The 17,448-nt window shown below is 44.3% G+C and overlaps 1 protein-coding gene across 1 annotated transcript in view; it reads right to left on the bottom strand.

The window, feature by feature from the left end:
* The window catches only part of EXOC3L1 (exocyst complex component 3 like 1), a 70,309-nt gene that overhangs the window by 39,621 nt on the left and 13,240 nt on the right, over positions 1-17,448 (bottom strand). The window contains exons 4-6 of the mRNA XM_068261074.1: positions 8,665-9,373; positions 6,518-6,635; positions 4,788-4,913 (exon numbers count right to left, since the gene is read on the bottom strand). Of these exons, the coding sequence (XP_068117175.1) occupies positions 4,788-4,913; positions 6,518-6,635; positions 8,665-9,373 (953 nt within the window). The remainder of the gene's footprint in view (positions 1-4,787; positions 4,914-6,517; positions 6,636-8,664; positions 9,374-17,448) is intronic.

Raw genomic sequence — 17,448 nt, forward strand, 5'->3', positions numbered from 1 at the left:
TAATGGACGTTTATACGTGGGTAATGGACGTTTATACGTGGGTAATGGACGTTTATACGTGGGTAATGGATGTTTATACGTGGGTAATGGATGTTTATACGTGGGTAATGGACGTTTATACGTGGGTAATGGATGTTTATACGTGGGTGATGGACGTTTATACGTGGGTAATGGACGTTTATACGTGGGTAATGGACGTTTATACGTGGGTAATGGACGTTTATACGTGGGTAATGGACGTTTATACGTGGGTAATGGATGTTTATACGTGGGTGATGGACGTTTATACGTGGGTAATGGACGTTTATACGTGGGTAATGGATGTTTATACGTGGGTAATGGATGTTTATACGTGGGTAATGGATGTTTATACGTGGGTAATGGACGTTTATACGTGGGTAATGGATGTTTATACGTGGGTAATGGACGTTTATACGTGGGTAATGGACGTTTATACGTGGGTAATGGACGTTTATACGTGGGTAATGGACGTTTATACGTGGGTAATGGATGTTTATACGTGGGTGATGGACGTTTATACGTGGGTAATGGACGTTTATACGTGGGTAATGGATGTTTATACGTGGGTGATGGACGTTTATACGTGGGTAATGGATGTGTATACGTGGGTAATGGACGTTTATACGTGGGTAATGGACGTTTATACGTGGGTAATGGACGTTTATACGTGGGTAATGGACGTTTATACGTGGGTGATGGACGTTTATACGTGGGTAATGGATGTTTATACGTGGGTGATGGACGTTTATACGTGGGTAATGGACGTTTATACGTGGGTAATGGATGTTTATACGTGGGTAATGGATGTTTATACGTGGGTAATGGATGTTTATACGTGGGTAATGGACGTTTATACGTGGGTAATGGATGTTTATACGTGGGTAATGGACGTTTATACGTGGGTAATGGACGTTTATACGTGGGTAATGGACGTTTATACGTGGGTAATGGACGTTTATACGTGGGTAATGGATGTTTATACGTGGGTGATGGACGTTTATACGTGGGTAATGGACGTTTATACGTGGGTAATGGATGTTTATACGTGGGTGATGGACGTTTATACGTGGGTAATGGATGTGTATACGTGGGTAATGGACGTTTATACGTGGGTAATGGACGTTTATACGTGGGTAATGGACGTTTATACGTGGGTAATGGACGTTTATACGTGGGTAATGGACGTTTATACGTGGGTAATGGATGTTTATACGTGGGTAATGGACGTTTATACGTGGGTAATGGACGTTTATACGTGGGTAATGGACGTTTATACGTGGGTAATGGACGTTTATACGTGGGTAATGGACGTTTATACGTGGGTAATGGATGTTTATACGTGGGTAATGGATGTTTATACGTGGGTAATGGATGTTTATACGTGGGTAATGGACGTTTATACGTGGGTAATGGACGCGTATACGTGGGTAATGGATGTTTATACGTGGGTAATGGACGTTTATACGTGGGTAATGGACGTTTATACGTGGGTAATGGACGTTTATACGTGGGTAATGGACGTTTATACGTGGGTAATGGACGTTTATACGTGGGTAATGGACGTTTATACGTGGGTAATGGACGTGTATACGTGGGTAATGGACGTTTATACGTGGGTAATGGACGTTTATACGTGGGTAATGGACGTTTATACGTGGGTAATGGACGTTTATACGTGGGTAATGGACGTTTATACGTGGGTAATGGACGTTTATACGTGGGTAATGGACGTTTATACGTGGGTAATGGATGTGTATACGTGGGTAATGGATGTTTATACGTGGGTGATGGACGTTTATACGTGGGTAATGGACGTTTATACGTGGGTAATGGATGTTTATACGTGGGTAATGGACGTTTATACGTGGGTAATGGATGTGTATACGTGGGTAATGGACGTTTATACGTGGGTAATGGACGTTTATACGTGGGTAATGGACGTTTATACGTGGGTAATGGATGTTTATACGTGGGTAATGGATGTTTATACGTGGGTGATGGACGTTTATACGTGGGTAATGGACGTTTATACGTGGGTAATGGACGTTTATACGTGGGTAATGGATGTGTATACGTGGGTAATGGACGTTTATACGTGGGTAATGGACGTTTATACGTGGGTAATGGACGTTTATACGTGGGTAATGGATGTTTATACGTGGGTAATGGATGTTTATACGTGGGTGATGGACGTTTATACGTGGGTAATGGACGTTTATACGTGGGTAATGGACGTTTATACGTGGGTAATGGACGTTTATACGTGGGTAATGGACGTTTATACGTGGGTAATGGACGTTTATACGTGGGTAATGGATGTTTATACGTGGGTAATGGATGTTTATACGTGGGTAATGGACGTTTATACGTGGGTAATGGATGTTTATACGTGGGTAATGGATGTTTATACGTGGGTAATGGACGTTTATACGTGGGTAATGGATGTTTATACGTGGGTAATGGATTTTTATACGTGGGTAATGGATGTTTATACGTGGGTAATGGATGTTTATACGTGGGTAATGGATGTTTATACGTGGGTAATGGACGTTTATACGTGGGTAATGGATGTTTATACGTGGGTAATGGATGTTTATACGTGGGTAATGGACGTTTATACGTGGGTAATGGATGTGTATACGTGGGTAATGGATGTTTATACATGGGTAATGGATGTTTATACGTGGGTGATGGACGTTTATACGTGGGTAATGGATGTTTATACGTGGGTGATGGACGTTTATACGTGGGTAATGGACGTTTATACGTGGGTAATGGACGTTTATACGTGGGTAATGGACGTTTATACGTGGGTAATGGATGTTTATACGTGGGTAATGGATGTTTATACGTGGGTAATGGACGTTTATACGTGGGTAATGGATGTTTATACGTGGGTGATGGACGTTTATACGTGGGTAATGGACGTTTATACGTGGGTAATGGACGTTTATACGTGGGTAATGGACGTTTATACGTGGGTAATGGACGTTTATACGTGGGTAATGGATGTGTATACGTGGGTAATGGATGTTTATACATGGGTAATGGATGTTTATACGTGGGTGATGGACGTTTATACGTGGGTAATGGATGTTTATACGTGGGTGATGGACGTTTATACGTGGGTAATGGACGTTTATACGTGGGTAATGGACGTTTATACGTGGGTAATGGACGTTTATACGTGGGTAATGGATGTTTATACGTGGGTAATGGATGTTTATACGTGGGTAATGGACGTTTATACGTGGGTAATGGATGTTTATACGTGGGTAATGGATGTTTATACGTGGGTAATGGACGTTTATACGTGGGTAATGGATGTTTATACGTGGGTGATGGACGTTTATACGTGGGTAATGGATGTGTATACGTGGGTAATGGACGTTTATACGTGGGTAATGGACGTTTATACGTGGGTAATGGACGTTTATACGTGGGTAATGGACGTTTATACGTGGGTAATGGACGTTTATACGTGGGTAATGGACGTTTATACGTGGGTAATGGATGTTTATACGTGGGCAATGGATGTTTATACGTGGGTAATGGACGTTTATACGTGGGTAATGGATTTTTATACGTGGGTAATGGATGTTTATACGTGGGTAATGGATGTTTATACGTGGGTAATGGATGTTTATACGTGGGTAATGGACGTTTATACGTGGGTAATGGATTTTTATACGTGGGCAATGGATGTTTATACGTGGGTAATGGACGTTTATACGTGGGTAATGGATTTTTATACGTGGGTAATGGATGTTTATACGTGGGTAATGGATGTTTATACGTGGGCAATGGATGTTTATACGTGGGTAATGGACGTTTATACGTGGGTAATGGATTTTTATACGTGGGTAATGGATGTTTATACGTGGGTAATGGATGTTTATACGTGGGTAATGGATGTTTATACGTGGGTAATGGATGTTTATACGTGGGTAATGGATGTTTATACGTGGGTAATGGATGTTTATACGTGGGTAATGGATGTTTATACGTGGGCAATGGATGTTTATACGTGGGTGATGGACGTTTATACGTGGGTAATGGATTTTTATACGTGGGTAATGGATGTTTATACGTGGGTAATGGATGTTTATACGTGGGTAATGGATGTTTATACGTGGGTAATGGACGTTTATACGTGGGTAATGGACGTTTATACGTGGGTAATGGATGTTTATACGTGGGTAATGGACGTTTATACGTGGGTAATGGATGTTTATACGTGGGTAATGGATGTTTATACGTGGGTAATGGATGTTTATACGTGGGTAATGGACGTTTATACGTGGGTAATGGACGTTTATACGTGGGTGATGGACGTTTATACGTGGGTAATGGACGTTTATACGTGGGTAATGGACGTTTATACGTGGGTAATGGATGTTTATACGTGGGTAATGGATGTTTATACGTGGGTAATGGACGTTTATACGTGGGTAATGGATGTTTATACGTGGGTGATGGACGTTTATACGTGGGTAATGGATGTGTATACGTGGGTAATGGACGTTTATACGTGGGTAATGGACGTTTATACGTGGGTAATGGACGTTTATACGTGGGTAATGGACGTTTATACGTGGGTAATGGACGTTTATACGTGGGTAATGGACGTTTATACGTGGGTACGTGGGTAATGGACGTTTATACGTGGGTAATGGACATTTATACGTGGGTAATGGACGTTTACTAGATAAAGTGTCTGTTCAGTGGTGTCACCTCCATCATACAGACAGAAACGACCGTCTTACCTGCATGACAATCTGCTGCAGCCCGGACAGGTAGAAGCCATCCTGGTCTTTATCCGGCTCCTGATCCCTCAGCCAGTCAGTGTATTCCACTTCCAGAGCTTTGTGTATCCACTGGCTCAAGCAGGTCTGAAACGCAATGCAGTGTTAAAATAAACCTCATTACTACCATGAGTCCTTCCTCCGCCTCTCAGCCCGCTTCTGGACAGCGTACCTTCAGTAGTGCTCCAACTCTGACACTTCTGATTGGGTGACAATGACTGGTGCTCAAACTGGGGCTTTTCTGATTGGTCAAAAGAGATGCTGTATTTCTCCTACACAAATTCTCATAAATGAGAATCTGTGGGAAGCATGTGATTGATCATAGGGTGTCATAGGTTGCACATCCAATTTTGATTGGCCGATGACTGGAGAATTTTACCATCTCCATGTAGTACGAGGGTCAACAGACTGTGAATAGTATGAACAGATTCTGCAGATAAGCTCTCATACTACATGGAAGGGGTAAAATTGGCCAATCAAAATTGGATGTGTGTACCCACCCTTAAAGTGCCCATCCAGTACTCGATTTTCATGCTCGATTGTCCATGCGATACGATCATTACGGCCAAACAGTCTGAGCGCCTCTACTAGGTCTACCATAGAGATGTTCACTTTTTGGCAGTAGTTGTAAGGCACTGCTGTGAGACTGACCTGAAGAAGTGGTTAGAACACCACGAAACGCGTTATCTAATTTGAGTTCTTGAATAAACTTTCTTCTAGTAAATACTGGTCTAGTTCTTCAGAAGAGTTAAGATCCACACTACACATACATGTAAAAAAGGCATGTGGAGAAAAGGGTGCTGGGTTTGGCAGTAGTATAATCTCGCTAAAATTAGCGATAGTCTACTACTAAATACCCATAGTAGAATATCGGTATTATGTACCGATATGTTACTATTGCTAAACCTAACTCTACTCTCACACAGAACCCTCCCCTACCCCAATTCCCCTCCTGGTGGTGCCTAAACCCTAGACCACCCCCCATTGATGCTTAAGCCTGCCCAACCCCCCCCCCCCCCCCCCCCCAGTGGTGTCCAACCCTAAAATCACTCCTGATGGTGCCTAACCCTGGACCCCCTCCCCCATGGTGCCAAACCCTAACCCCCCTTTGGAGGTGCCCAAACCTAGCCCCCCCCCCCCCAGTGGTGCCTAAACCTAACCCCCCCAGTGATGCCTAAACCTACCCCCCCCCCTGGTGGTGCCTAAATTTAAACCCCCCTCTGCCACGATATGCCGCTATGAAGGTAAATTTGGGGGCCCGATTAGCGGCAAGAAGGGCCATTTGTTGCAGAGAGGCTTTGCAGAAAAAAATGGCTTGTGGATAATTATCTGCAAGCCATTTTTTTTCCAGCAAAGCCTCTCCACAAAAAATGGCCCTTCTTGCCGCTAATTGGGCTCCCAAATTTACCTTCATAGCCACATATCGCGGCTTTGCAGTAAAAAAGATAAATAGCAGCCGCCATGCGCCCAAATTTCCCCCTAATGCCGCTAATTGCAGCCTTTATCGTAGGCGCAGCCGGTTTTTCCGTAAGGGCTCCTGTGCCCTTTTTACTTGCTTTGCCACACTGCTTCTCTCTTTTTAGACTGTTGTTTTTACTATTTTATGTATACCGGACGCCTCTGATGGTAATTTGCTTGTAAAATCCTGGATGGTGAACGCCCTGACGCCTGTACTGTAGGCGTGGCCTCACCCGCATGCCCCGTGTATAGCGATTCTGCTGATCCTCCAACATCTCCTGAGGGATGAGTGGCCCAATATCGGACAGATCCATCTCCAGCGACAGCTCAGGATGTCCCATGAGTTCTTCACTGGAAAATGCATGTTTAATGGGCGACAGAAAAAGACACAACACGACTGTGTGATTATTACACCATAATTATAACGACACTGAAATCCTTCTCATGCTGTTTATGCTCCTCCTACTTGCAACAAACTTTCATAATCAGAACTAGGAAACCAACTATTGGCATCATCTACTGGCTCTCAAGTACTCTACTGTATACAACAAGGCTGGCACCTCCTTCATTTTCAACAACTTTAATGATGTCATTCAGCTACTGTTTCGAGATGCGCAGGCCCCTTCCTCAGGGCAAAGCAAAATACTGCATAAGTAACCAAACAAAATGGACCACTATACCTAATAAACTTTTTTACTTAACCACTTGAGGACCGTAGGCTTACACCCCCCTAGTGACCACCAGGCTATTTTTTACAATTCAGGCCACTGCAGGTTTTAAGGCTTGCTGCAGGGCCGTACAACTCAGCATACAAGTGATCCCCCTCCCACCTTTTCTGCAAGCTTTCTGTAGGTGGTCTCTGATCGCTGCAGGGATGTAGGTTTGTTTTTTTATTTATTTATATGGATATATATATATATATATATATATATATATATATATATATATATATATATATGTTGCCTTTTTTTTATTTAAATATGGCCCCTCCCTCCCCCTGCCAGCCCATGACAGCCGATCGCTCCTGTGCCTCTCAGGGGGACAGCCGTGTCACACACCTGTCCCCAGTACATCGATGCCATAGACCGCAACGCTGTACAGTGTAAATAATAATAATAATGACACAGAGGACAGCGCAGAATGGGTAAGAGGAGGATGCAGGGGATACCAGAAGTATACAGGGAACTCCAGGAGGACAGTAAAAGACACACCAGAGGACATAGGGGTACACAGGAGGACAGGGGTAGAGGAGGACACAGGTACCGAGGGGGATACCAGGAGGACACTAAAGGTACAAGGGGGACACAGGGGCACACAAGAGGTGGAGCCAGCAGAGGAAGAGTCAGCACAGGGGAAGGCAGGGGGACACACAGCACAGGAACTTGTAAGACATCCCCTGAAAATAAGTCCTAGCACACCTTTTGGTGTAAAAATTAATATAAGACACGATCTTATTTTTGGGGAAACACGGTATATGCCCCAGAGAACACCGGGAAACCCTTTGGGGAGTTCTGGAAACCAGAAGACATGCTACAGTAGCCGTTAAACGCTAAGGACCCCCTATGGAAGGTACTGAAAAGCCAAAACACACGTCAGTGGTTACTGGAAACCGGCAGCACACCTTAAAGAACCACTATCGTGAAAATGCTCAAATTTAAGATACATGCAAACACATACAAATGAGTAGTAAGTTTCGTTCAGAATAAAATAAGCCATAAATTGCTTTTTTTCCTATGTCGCTGTCACTTACAGCAGGTACTAGAAATCTGACAGAACCGACAGGTTTTGGACTAGCCCATCTCCTCACGGGGGGTTCTCAGGGTTTTCTTTATTTTGAAAAGCACTTAGTAAATGGCAGTTGCTCCGTCCAACTGCCAAAAAAAGTGTGCAGCGATCAGTGAGGCTTGGCAGCATCTTTGTATACATTTTTTGCAGAGAGTGCCTTTATAAATAATAAGGGCCATGCTGAGAATTCCCACATGAGGAGATGGACTAGTCCAAAACCTGTGGGTAATGTCAGATTTCTACTACCTATTGTAAGTGACAGCAGCATAGGAAAAAAGTAATTTATGACTCATTTTACTCAGGAAGAAACGTACTTCTTATTTGTATGTGTTTACATGAATTTTAAATTTTAGCATTTTCACGATAGTGGTCCTTTAAGGAAATGCTAATAGCAGCACATAAGTTGTCTCCGGCCACCTGCCCAAGCTGTGCAGAGGAAATACTAGTACTGTGTTTACACCTGGCTACACATAACCAAAACCTGCATATGTACAGGTGCTGGCACAACACCGGGTGGTACCCCTTTCTGCTTCAGGCTGTGCCGAGCTCAACACCAAAAAGAGTGGAGCCAAACTACCCATACACTGTCTTTTACCTGGGATATACAATAGTGATCCAGTGGAGAATATGATAGAGAGCAGGGTGAGGAAGGTCATGGCTTAGAATTTCTCGGAGGTGACGAGAGATGATCTGGTGACACATAATGGATACAGTTCGGCTCAGCTCATAGTGTGGAGGAACACAAGGCACCAGTACCGAGGATACAGTCTGAAGCTCCTCTACCATCCGCCGCTGAACATCCTTCAAGTGTTTAGCTAGTTCTGACGGGTTCAATTCCTCCCAATTCATGGGAGACACCATAAGTCTCTCACAGACACCCTTCTCCAAGGCCTGGAAAAACTGCTCTCTCCATCGCTTGGGCCTTCCTGGTGGTCTCCACAACTGCTGTGGAGGACCCCTAGACTCTTCAATGTCCAGAAACTCTTCTCGTTCAATGATACGCACAGCGGAGACCAGGACAGAAGGGTCAGAAGAAGCCACATTCAAAGCTGAGCGAGCCAACGAGAAGATTAAATGACTCAGCTCTTCACTCAAATCCTGAACTCCAGCAAAAAAATGTCTGACCAGGTCCAGAGCTTCTGCACTTTCCTGGACATCGTCACAGGTGCTCACCAATGGCCCAACCCTCTGTAATCTGTACAGCACATCGTCTCGTAAACTTTCCAGGTCTCTGAGGTGGACGTGAGCCTCCAGTAATTGCTGGTTTTCGATTAACTCCCGTGATTGACCAATCAACGTTGGTACTGGGTGGAGAGATGGACATACCGGTAGTTAGTCTTAATGAAACATAATCTTAAATGCTCAAACAATGGTCTTGTAAAATCAGAGTCTACATCTCAAACCTATTCAGCAACAGTATCATGAGCTCTCAAGCTATCAATCTGTAGAAACTTGAACTTCTCCAGAGAAATCGGCAAATCAACCTGGGTTTACTGTAATCTGAGAGAATCTCATTTTTATAGCAGCATATGCAGAAGAATTGTTACAGTAACCAGCACAACAATTTAGGCCAAACTGCCTTCCCTTGCTGGGCACTTGAGGAAGAGAGGTTTGGTCTGAAACATCATGGTGGGCCATGACTGTTCAGCTGTAAATATTGCAATAAAATGAGATTTTCTTAGAATGGAAGTACCCAGGTTGTTTTGTTGATTTACAAATGCAAATGTGAATCCCTCCACTGGCTTCCTATCCAGTCCAGAACCGATTCAAGATACTGTGTCTGACCTACAAATCTGCCCACAAAACCTGCCCAACCTACATTTCCGATCTTACTCAGAGGTACACACCTAGCCGCTCACTCCGCTCCTCCAATGAACTTCGTCTGACTGCTCTCCGCATCACCCAGTCGCATGCACGCCTCCAGGACTTCTCAAGAGCTGCTCCAACACTATGTTAGGGTTTCCCCCTTCTTCAACGTCTTCAAGAAGGCCCTCAAAACTCACCTTTTCACTCTGGCCTACCACCCCTCACTAGTGCTCTAAACCTGCAGCAGAACTCAGGTCCCCTACCTTCATGTCCCTACCTCTCCCTCTAGATTGTAAGCCTTCGGGCAGGCTCCTCCTTGTGTGTCCTACCTGATCACGCACCTCCATTACCATACACCCAGCCTATGGATCTGAGTAAACTCGACTTGCCTAATCTCCTCCATGCTCCATCCAGTGACTAAGCATTACCTGGTACTCATACTGTGCTGTGTGATCTGGTTTGCATGTATTCCTGTATTGTCATATTGCTGTTTGTCACCCATAAATATTGTCTGTAACCTAAACTAATGTACAGCGCTGCATAATACAGTATATTGGCGCTTTATAAATACAATAAATAAATAAAAATACTTTAAGCACCAAGGGGATGACCCTAGTGCTACCATTCACTTCAGTTCTATAGTCCATTAGATGGAGCCATCTGTATTCAGTACTCAGAAATATCCCATATTTACACGCCTATCATGGTGTGTCCATTACATCACCTTACTTCCTGTGTGTGGACAACAGATTTCCTGACTAATAGGAAACAGCAGACTAAAGCCCGAGTTCCTGCAGAAGTTTTATATGGTAAAGCCAGTTGTATGCGGTCTGGTGTTAGTCATAGAATTTCAAAGACATAACAAAAGTTGTTTAGGTGATACCTTTAATGGCTGTACAAGATTTTCTTGCAAGCTTCTGAAACTTCATCTTTCTCCTCCAGGTGTGATACAGAACCGGATCAGAACCATATAAAGCTATTTCTTACAAGAAATAGCTTCACACTGTCCTTACGGTTGTAAGAAATAGCTTTATTCGGTTCTTATCCAGTTTTGTATCACACCTGGAGGAGAAAAGTAAAGTTTGGAAAGAATGGAAGGAAATCTTGTACAATTTAAAGGGGAAAGAGGCGCCCGGAGCAGATAAAATACGTTAAAAACAAATAAAATGAAAAAAGTGAGGTTGCTTACCTCAATGAAGACAAATTCACGTATTGATAGAATTTTATTGCACTGGCAACGCGTTTCGTAGGTGCATACCCACTTCCTCAGGCCAAATAGCAGTGCCTAATAGTGCTTGTAGCCACAAATAAGGCACCTTTCTGTGGCTACAAGCACTATTAGGCACTGCTATTTGGCCTGAGGAAGTGGGTATGCACCCACGAAACGCGTTGCCAGTGCAATAAAATTCTATCAATACGTGAATTTGTCTTCATTGAGGTAAGCAACCTCACTTTTTTCATTTTATTTGTTTTTAACGTATTTTATCTGCTCCGGGCGCCTCTTCTCCCTTTACTTTGTGCCTTCACCCTCCTTTTGGAGGGGGATCAACCCTCTTTGACTATTTTAGGTCATTTGAGGTTTGCTTTTTCCCAAGAGTTTGACCATCCCCAGCTCTGTCTGGTCGGAAGCAGGAAATTTGGGCGCATGAGGCAGGTGGACAAAAAGGGCGCCGCCATTCACTCCCATAGTAAATATCGTTTAATTGGCGCCCAACCGGAAAAAAGGGCGCCGGAGAAAAATAACGTTTTAAAAGCGGCGCCCGGAGACTTTTAAAGTTTTATAACTGCTTCTCATGATTACACATTATTTAATGATTTATAATTTTTTACACATTATTTTTAAACGAAAAACAGTACAATATTTTTAAAACATTTTTTTTACGAAAAATTGTAAAATTTTTCTTTTTCAAAACATTTTTAAACGAAAAACCGCACAATATTTTTTAAAACGTTATTAATGCTTTTCACAGGGGGTCTTAGGTTTAGGCACCACCAGGGGGGTCTTAGGTTTAGGCACCACCAGGAGCGTCTTAGGTTTAGGCACCACCAGGAGCGTCTTAGGTTTAGGCACCACCAGGGGGGTCTTAGGTTTAGGCACCACCAAAGGGGTCTTAGGTTTAGGCACCACCAGGGGGGTCTTAGGTTTAGGCACCACCAGGGGGGTCTTAGGTTTAGGCACCACCAGGGGGGTCTTAGGTTTAGGCACCACCAGGGGGGTCTTAGGTTTAGGCACCACCAGGGGGGTCTTAGGTTTAGGCACCACCAGGGGGGTCTTGGGTTTAGGCACCACCAGGGGGGTCTTAGGTTTAGGCACCACCAGGGGGGTCTAGGTTTAGGCACCACCAGGGGGGTCTTAGGTTTAGGCACCACCAGGGGGGTCTTAGGTTTAGGCACCACCAGGAGCGTCTTAGGTTTAGGCACCACCAGGAGCGTCTTAGGTTTAGGCACCACCAGGAGCGTCTTAGGTTTAGGCACCACCAGGAGCGTCTTAGGTTTAGGCACCACCAGGAGCGTCTTAGGTTTAGGCACCACCAGGGGGGTCTTAGGTTTAGGCACCAACAGGGGGGTCTTAGGTTTAGGCACCCCCAGGGGGGTCTTAGGTTTAGGCACCACCAGGGGGGTCTTAGGTTTAGGCACCACCAGGGGGGGTCTTAGGTTTAGGCACCACCAGGGGGGGTCTTAGGTTTAGGCACTACCAGGTGGGTCTTAGGGTTAGGCACCACCAGGGGGGTCTTAGGTTTAGGCACCACCAGGGGGGGTCTTAGGTTTAGGCACCACCAGGGGGGGTCTTAGGTTTAGGCACCACCAGGGGGGTCTTAGGTTTAGGCACCACCAGGGGGGGTCTAGGGGTTAGGGATAGGTACAGGGAGGGTTCTGTGTGAGAGTAGGGTTAGGTATAGCTTTAGTAACATTCTTATTAATGTTTTATAAAACGTTATTATAAATATCACTTTTTAAACAGGGAAGATTAACGTTTTTACAATTGCCGATTTCATACACATGATTTATAACTTTATAAAACATTATTTTTAAACGAAATATAGCACAATTTTTTTTAAACGTTATTCATACTTATCGTTCAAAACCGTGCGCCCTTTTTTCCCGACGCCCTTTTTTAACGTACGCCTGTCTGGTCACCCGAGTGGAGTCGGGGTTATACATCCCCACCTGCTTCTAGTGGTCGGTTGCCCTTCTGCATCCCACCTGTGTAAGTATAATCCATCCGCATATATTACATACTTCTGGTACTGGGACATACTCCACCATTTGGGCTTCTGTTGTCTCTGTGTTTTCTTTCTGCGGGGTGCAATTTTTATTATCCCTACTTTTTGTCCATCTTGTACAGTTAGTCATTAAAGGTTGTACCTAAGCAAATTTTTAAATGTCTTTGAAGTTTTATATGGATGCCTTAAAACATTATTTCATCAGCATAAGGGCCTGTACACACTGAAAAACGCAAGCAAAATCGCAAGCGCATGCGTTTTTAAAGTGCATGTAGTTTCAGGGCCCGTTTCCACTATAGCGTTGCGGAATCGCCGGCGAATCACCGCAGGCAAACCGCATGCGGGTGCGATTCCGCATGCGTTTTTTGCCGCGATTTCGCATGCGATTTCGCATAGGTAAGGGTGATGCGATTTTAACCATGTCACTGCCTGTGTGAATTAACCCCCTTGGCGGTATGAAAAATACCGCCAGGGGGCAGCGCAGCAGTTTTTTCTTTATTTTTTTTTTAAATCATGTAGCGAGCCGAGGGCTCGCTACATGATAGCCGCTGCTCAGCGGCATCCCCCCAGCCCCGCCGATCGCCTCCGGCGATAGGCGATCAGGAAATCCCGTTCAAAGACGTCGGGACGTCATTGGGAGACCCGATCCACCCCTTGGCGCTGCCTGGCACTGATTGGCCAGGCAGCGCAGGGGTCTGGGGGGGGGGGGGCGCGCGCCGCACCGGATAGCGGCGATCGGGCGCGCGGCGTCCAGCAAAAAAAAGTGCTAGCTGCGTCCAGCAAAAAAAAAAATTATGTAAATCGGCCCAGCAGGGCCTGAGCGGCACCCTCCGGCGGCTTACCCCGTGTCACACACGGGGTTACCGCCAAGGAGGTTAACATGGGTACCTATGCGAAATCGCGGCAAAAACGCATGGGGAAAACGCATGCGATTTCCCTATTAAATATATTGCGTGCGATTCGACTGCATTCCACATGCAGGCGAATTCTGAGGGCCCTACCCTGCAGATTTTTTCTGCACAGAAAAACGTGCGGGGAAACGCACAAGTGGAAACAGTCCCATCCACTTGCACTGGCTATGCGAATTCGCATGCGGGCAACGAATGCGAATTCGTGATAGTGGAAACGGGCCCTTAAAACGCATGCGTTTTTGCCTGCGTTTTTTGTGCGTTTTTCTTGTAATTGCTGATTGGCTAAAGAATCCTTTGTTTTTTTTTCTAGTTTACATTTCAACAGGAATCAGGAGATTGCAGAGTCTTCTGGGATACTGACTTCTAAAAAACACAGGCAAAAACGCAAGCGCATGCGTTTTTCATGCGCTGTGCTTAAAAAAGCGCAGCAGGCACTGCGATTGCGTTTTTCTAAAAACGCATCGCATCAGTGTGTACAGGTCATCACGATTTTCATTCTTTTTCAAAAGACCTTGCGATTTTAAAAACGCATGCGTTTTTAAAAACGCAGCGCAAGCGCAGCAGTGTGTACAGGTTATACATTAAAAAAGTTTTGTAAAAAAAATGTCGCAGTAACATACACTAAGTGGGAAAAAAACAACAGTCAGTGACAAAGTGATGTAACAGTGCAGAGTTGCTTATATAAAGAACGTTCAGCTTCGGACGACGTAGTTATCACAGAGATGAATGTCAGAAATGGGTAAGACAAAAGATTTAAGTGACTTAGAATGAGGGCTGATCGTCAGTGGAAGAAGAACTGGTGCTGCATCTCTGAAACGATGACGGTTTTAGGATTTTCTCGACAAACAGTATCTCGGGTGTTCAGAGCTTGGCAGTTGAGAAAAAAAAAACTCTAAGAGACTCTGGCCCATATGCAATTCACTTTTTCTCCTACGAGATGATTTTTCAACTTTTTTTTTTAAATAACTGTTCAGCACTTTTCAATTGAAAAAGTACTACAAAGTAAATGAAAAATTACTATCAAAATTATTTTAAGTATTTTCTCGTTTCTGGTGGTTTTAGGCTACTTTCACAATGGGACGTTGCGTTTTGATTTTTATAACGCACAGCATGTGGCACTTTCTAATAACGCTACACGTTACACAGAAACGCAATGTGTGCACTGTGAATGTCGCGCAGACTTTGCATTGCTGTGCGTTAGTAAAAAATGAAGAATGTAGAAAAATGGTAATTGCATATGGGCCCTCTGTACTAAAAATAAAAAAATAAAATAAAATAAAAAACAAAATGCAAAAAAAACCACATCTCTGGGGGATACTTACCTTGGGGGGGGGGGGGGGGGGGGGATATGAAGCCTCAGGGTCCCAATGAGGCTTCACCGTCCTCTGAAGTTAGCAGGAATCCAGCTCTGGCTCCCCGGAATCCTCCCCCGACAAGCGAGGATTTATTTACCTCTCCGAGATCCAGCGCAGGCGCAGTAGCGGCTCTTTGTTCGGGTAAGGTGGAATAAGCTGAGCCCGATTGTATCCATTGTACTGCGCAGACGCAAAGGACTCGTACCTGCTCAGCAGAGCAGATATGATCAGGTTCTGCTATTTCTGCCGTACCCGAAGGAAGAGCAGCTACTGCGCCTGCGCTGAGTCGCGGTACATAAATATTTACATCGCCGCTCTTCGGAGTGTCCCGGCAAAGCAACAGAGGGACAGGGGAAGCCTCGTTAGGATCCAGAGACTTCCTCCACCCGAGGTAAGTATCCCCCAGAGGGATTTTTTTTTAGTTACAGATTTTCTTTAAGTGACAAGGACTATTCTGGTCGAAAAAGGATGGTGATCAAGAGAAGTGGAAGGCAAGCAGCACACGCATAGTCCGCAGTAACAGAAGGACACCACCACGACAAATTACAGCTGAATTCAGTGCAGGTGCATCACAAAGCATATCCCAACACACAACAAGACGGACTTTGCAGAGGATGGGCTTTAGCAGCAGGAGCACAAATATGAACTGCTTGCAAACCACTAACAACTTCCTGCATGGATGCTATTTCTGCACTAATACGATTCTCCATGTTATGTGGTACTGTCTATGAACCCTAGCACAACTTTCAGACCTTGCCTAACTGCTTGTCAAGTCCTGTGGGAATCTTTATACACAAACTTTGTGAAACTGTGGAAGTTTTGCTCTGGACTGCGAGTGGGTCCAGGATTTCCTGCCTTTACATTTTTCAATTGATTGGGTGCTACTGAACTGTGAGTCACCAAGTTATGGAGTAACACCCTCATCTTCCCTTTAGGTCCTAAAAACTTGGACTTTTGCAGTTTGGCTTCCATGGAGCAATCCACACTTGGACTTTTGTGATTTTTGGCATCAATGCTTATTTTATGTTGGCTATCACAACAGTTCACATTCTGCTGGCATAACCATCTCTACTTGCATCTTTGAGTGTAGGTGTGAACAGAGGACTGCAGCCTCTCAAATTAGCCGCCTAGGATTCTATGTCCATCTTTTATCTTGGTGCTTTATGATGTTATTAGGGGTGGGGTATTTTGTAGTTTATATGTATTTTTATACTGAGGATTGCGTGTGTGTTTTTGATCAAATAAAACAGAATATTTTTACATGCACCCAAGAGTCAGGTTACTTTCTGTACTATAATCTTTAGCAGCAGGAGACCATCAAGAGTGCCTTTGGTATCACAGAAAAATAGGAAGACACCTGTTGCAGGCCCTTGCCACCGTGCTCGATCTGTCTCAAATTGATTTGAGGAACATAAGAGTTTAACCTGCGTCCATGGCCAGCTCAGTCCTCTGACCTCAATCCTATTGAGCATTTGTGGGGTGAAATCAAAAGGTCACTTCAAAGCTTGGAAACGCCCCCATCCAATCTGACCCAGATTAGAGCTGCCATTATGTCAGCAGGGCCAGCATTCCTCCACAACGGCATCAGCATCTTATAGAGTCCAGGCCAAGAAGAATATCGGCTGTGATCAGAGCTAAAGGTAGACAATTCATTATTAGAGGGTGTCTCTCATTTTTTGGTCGCTCAGTGTAAATTCTGAGCCAATTCTTAATTCCTCATTTCCTTCTCAGCATTCACCAGCTGCCTGCTCACCAACTAGAGATAGTCAATGACATGCAAATAATTCTGGCTTGCATGCAAATTGCATGCAGCTTGGAACTGGGCCAGTAAATATCATCAGGAAGAGAATTTGATTGGTCCCAATTCCAAGTTGCATACAATTTGCATGCGAGCTGAAATTATTTACATCTCATTGACCATCTCTGCTTACTACCCCTCCCTCCCAGTCCTAACAATTTAAAATTGATGTAAACACATGATGTTAATTTTATGAAAATACATGCAGCCTGGAACAGGACCCGTCAAATGCAGTACATGATTTCTGAAATGTCCAAGCCCAAACTGCATACATTTGCATACAAT

The sequence above is a fragment of the Hyperolius riggenbachi genome, chromosome 11, assembly GCF_040937935.1.
Source record: "Hyperolius riggenbachi isolate aHypRig1 chromosome 11, aHypRig1.pri, whole genome shotgun sequence".
NCBI lineage: Eukaryota > Metazoa > Chordata > Amphibia > Anura > Hyperoliidae > Hyperolius > Hyperolius riggenbachi.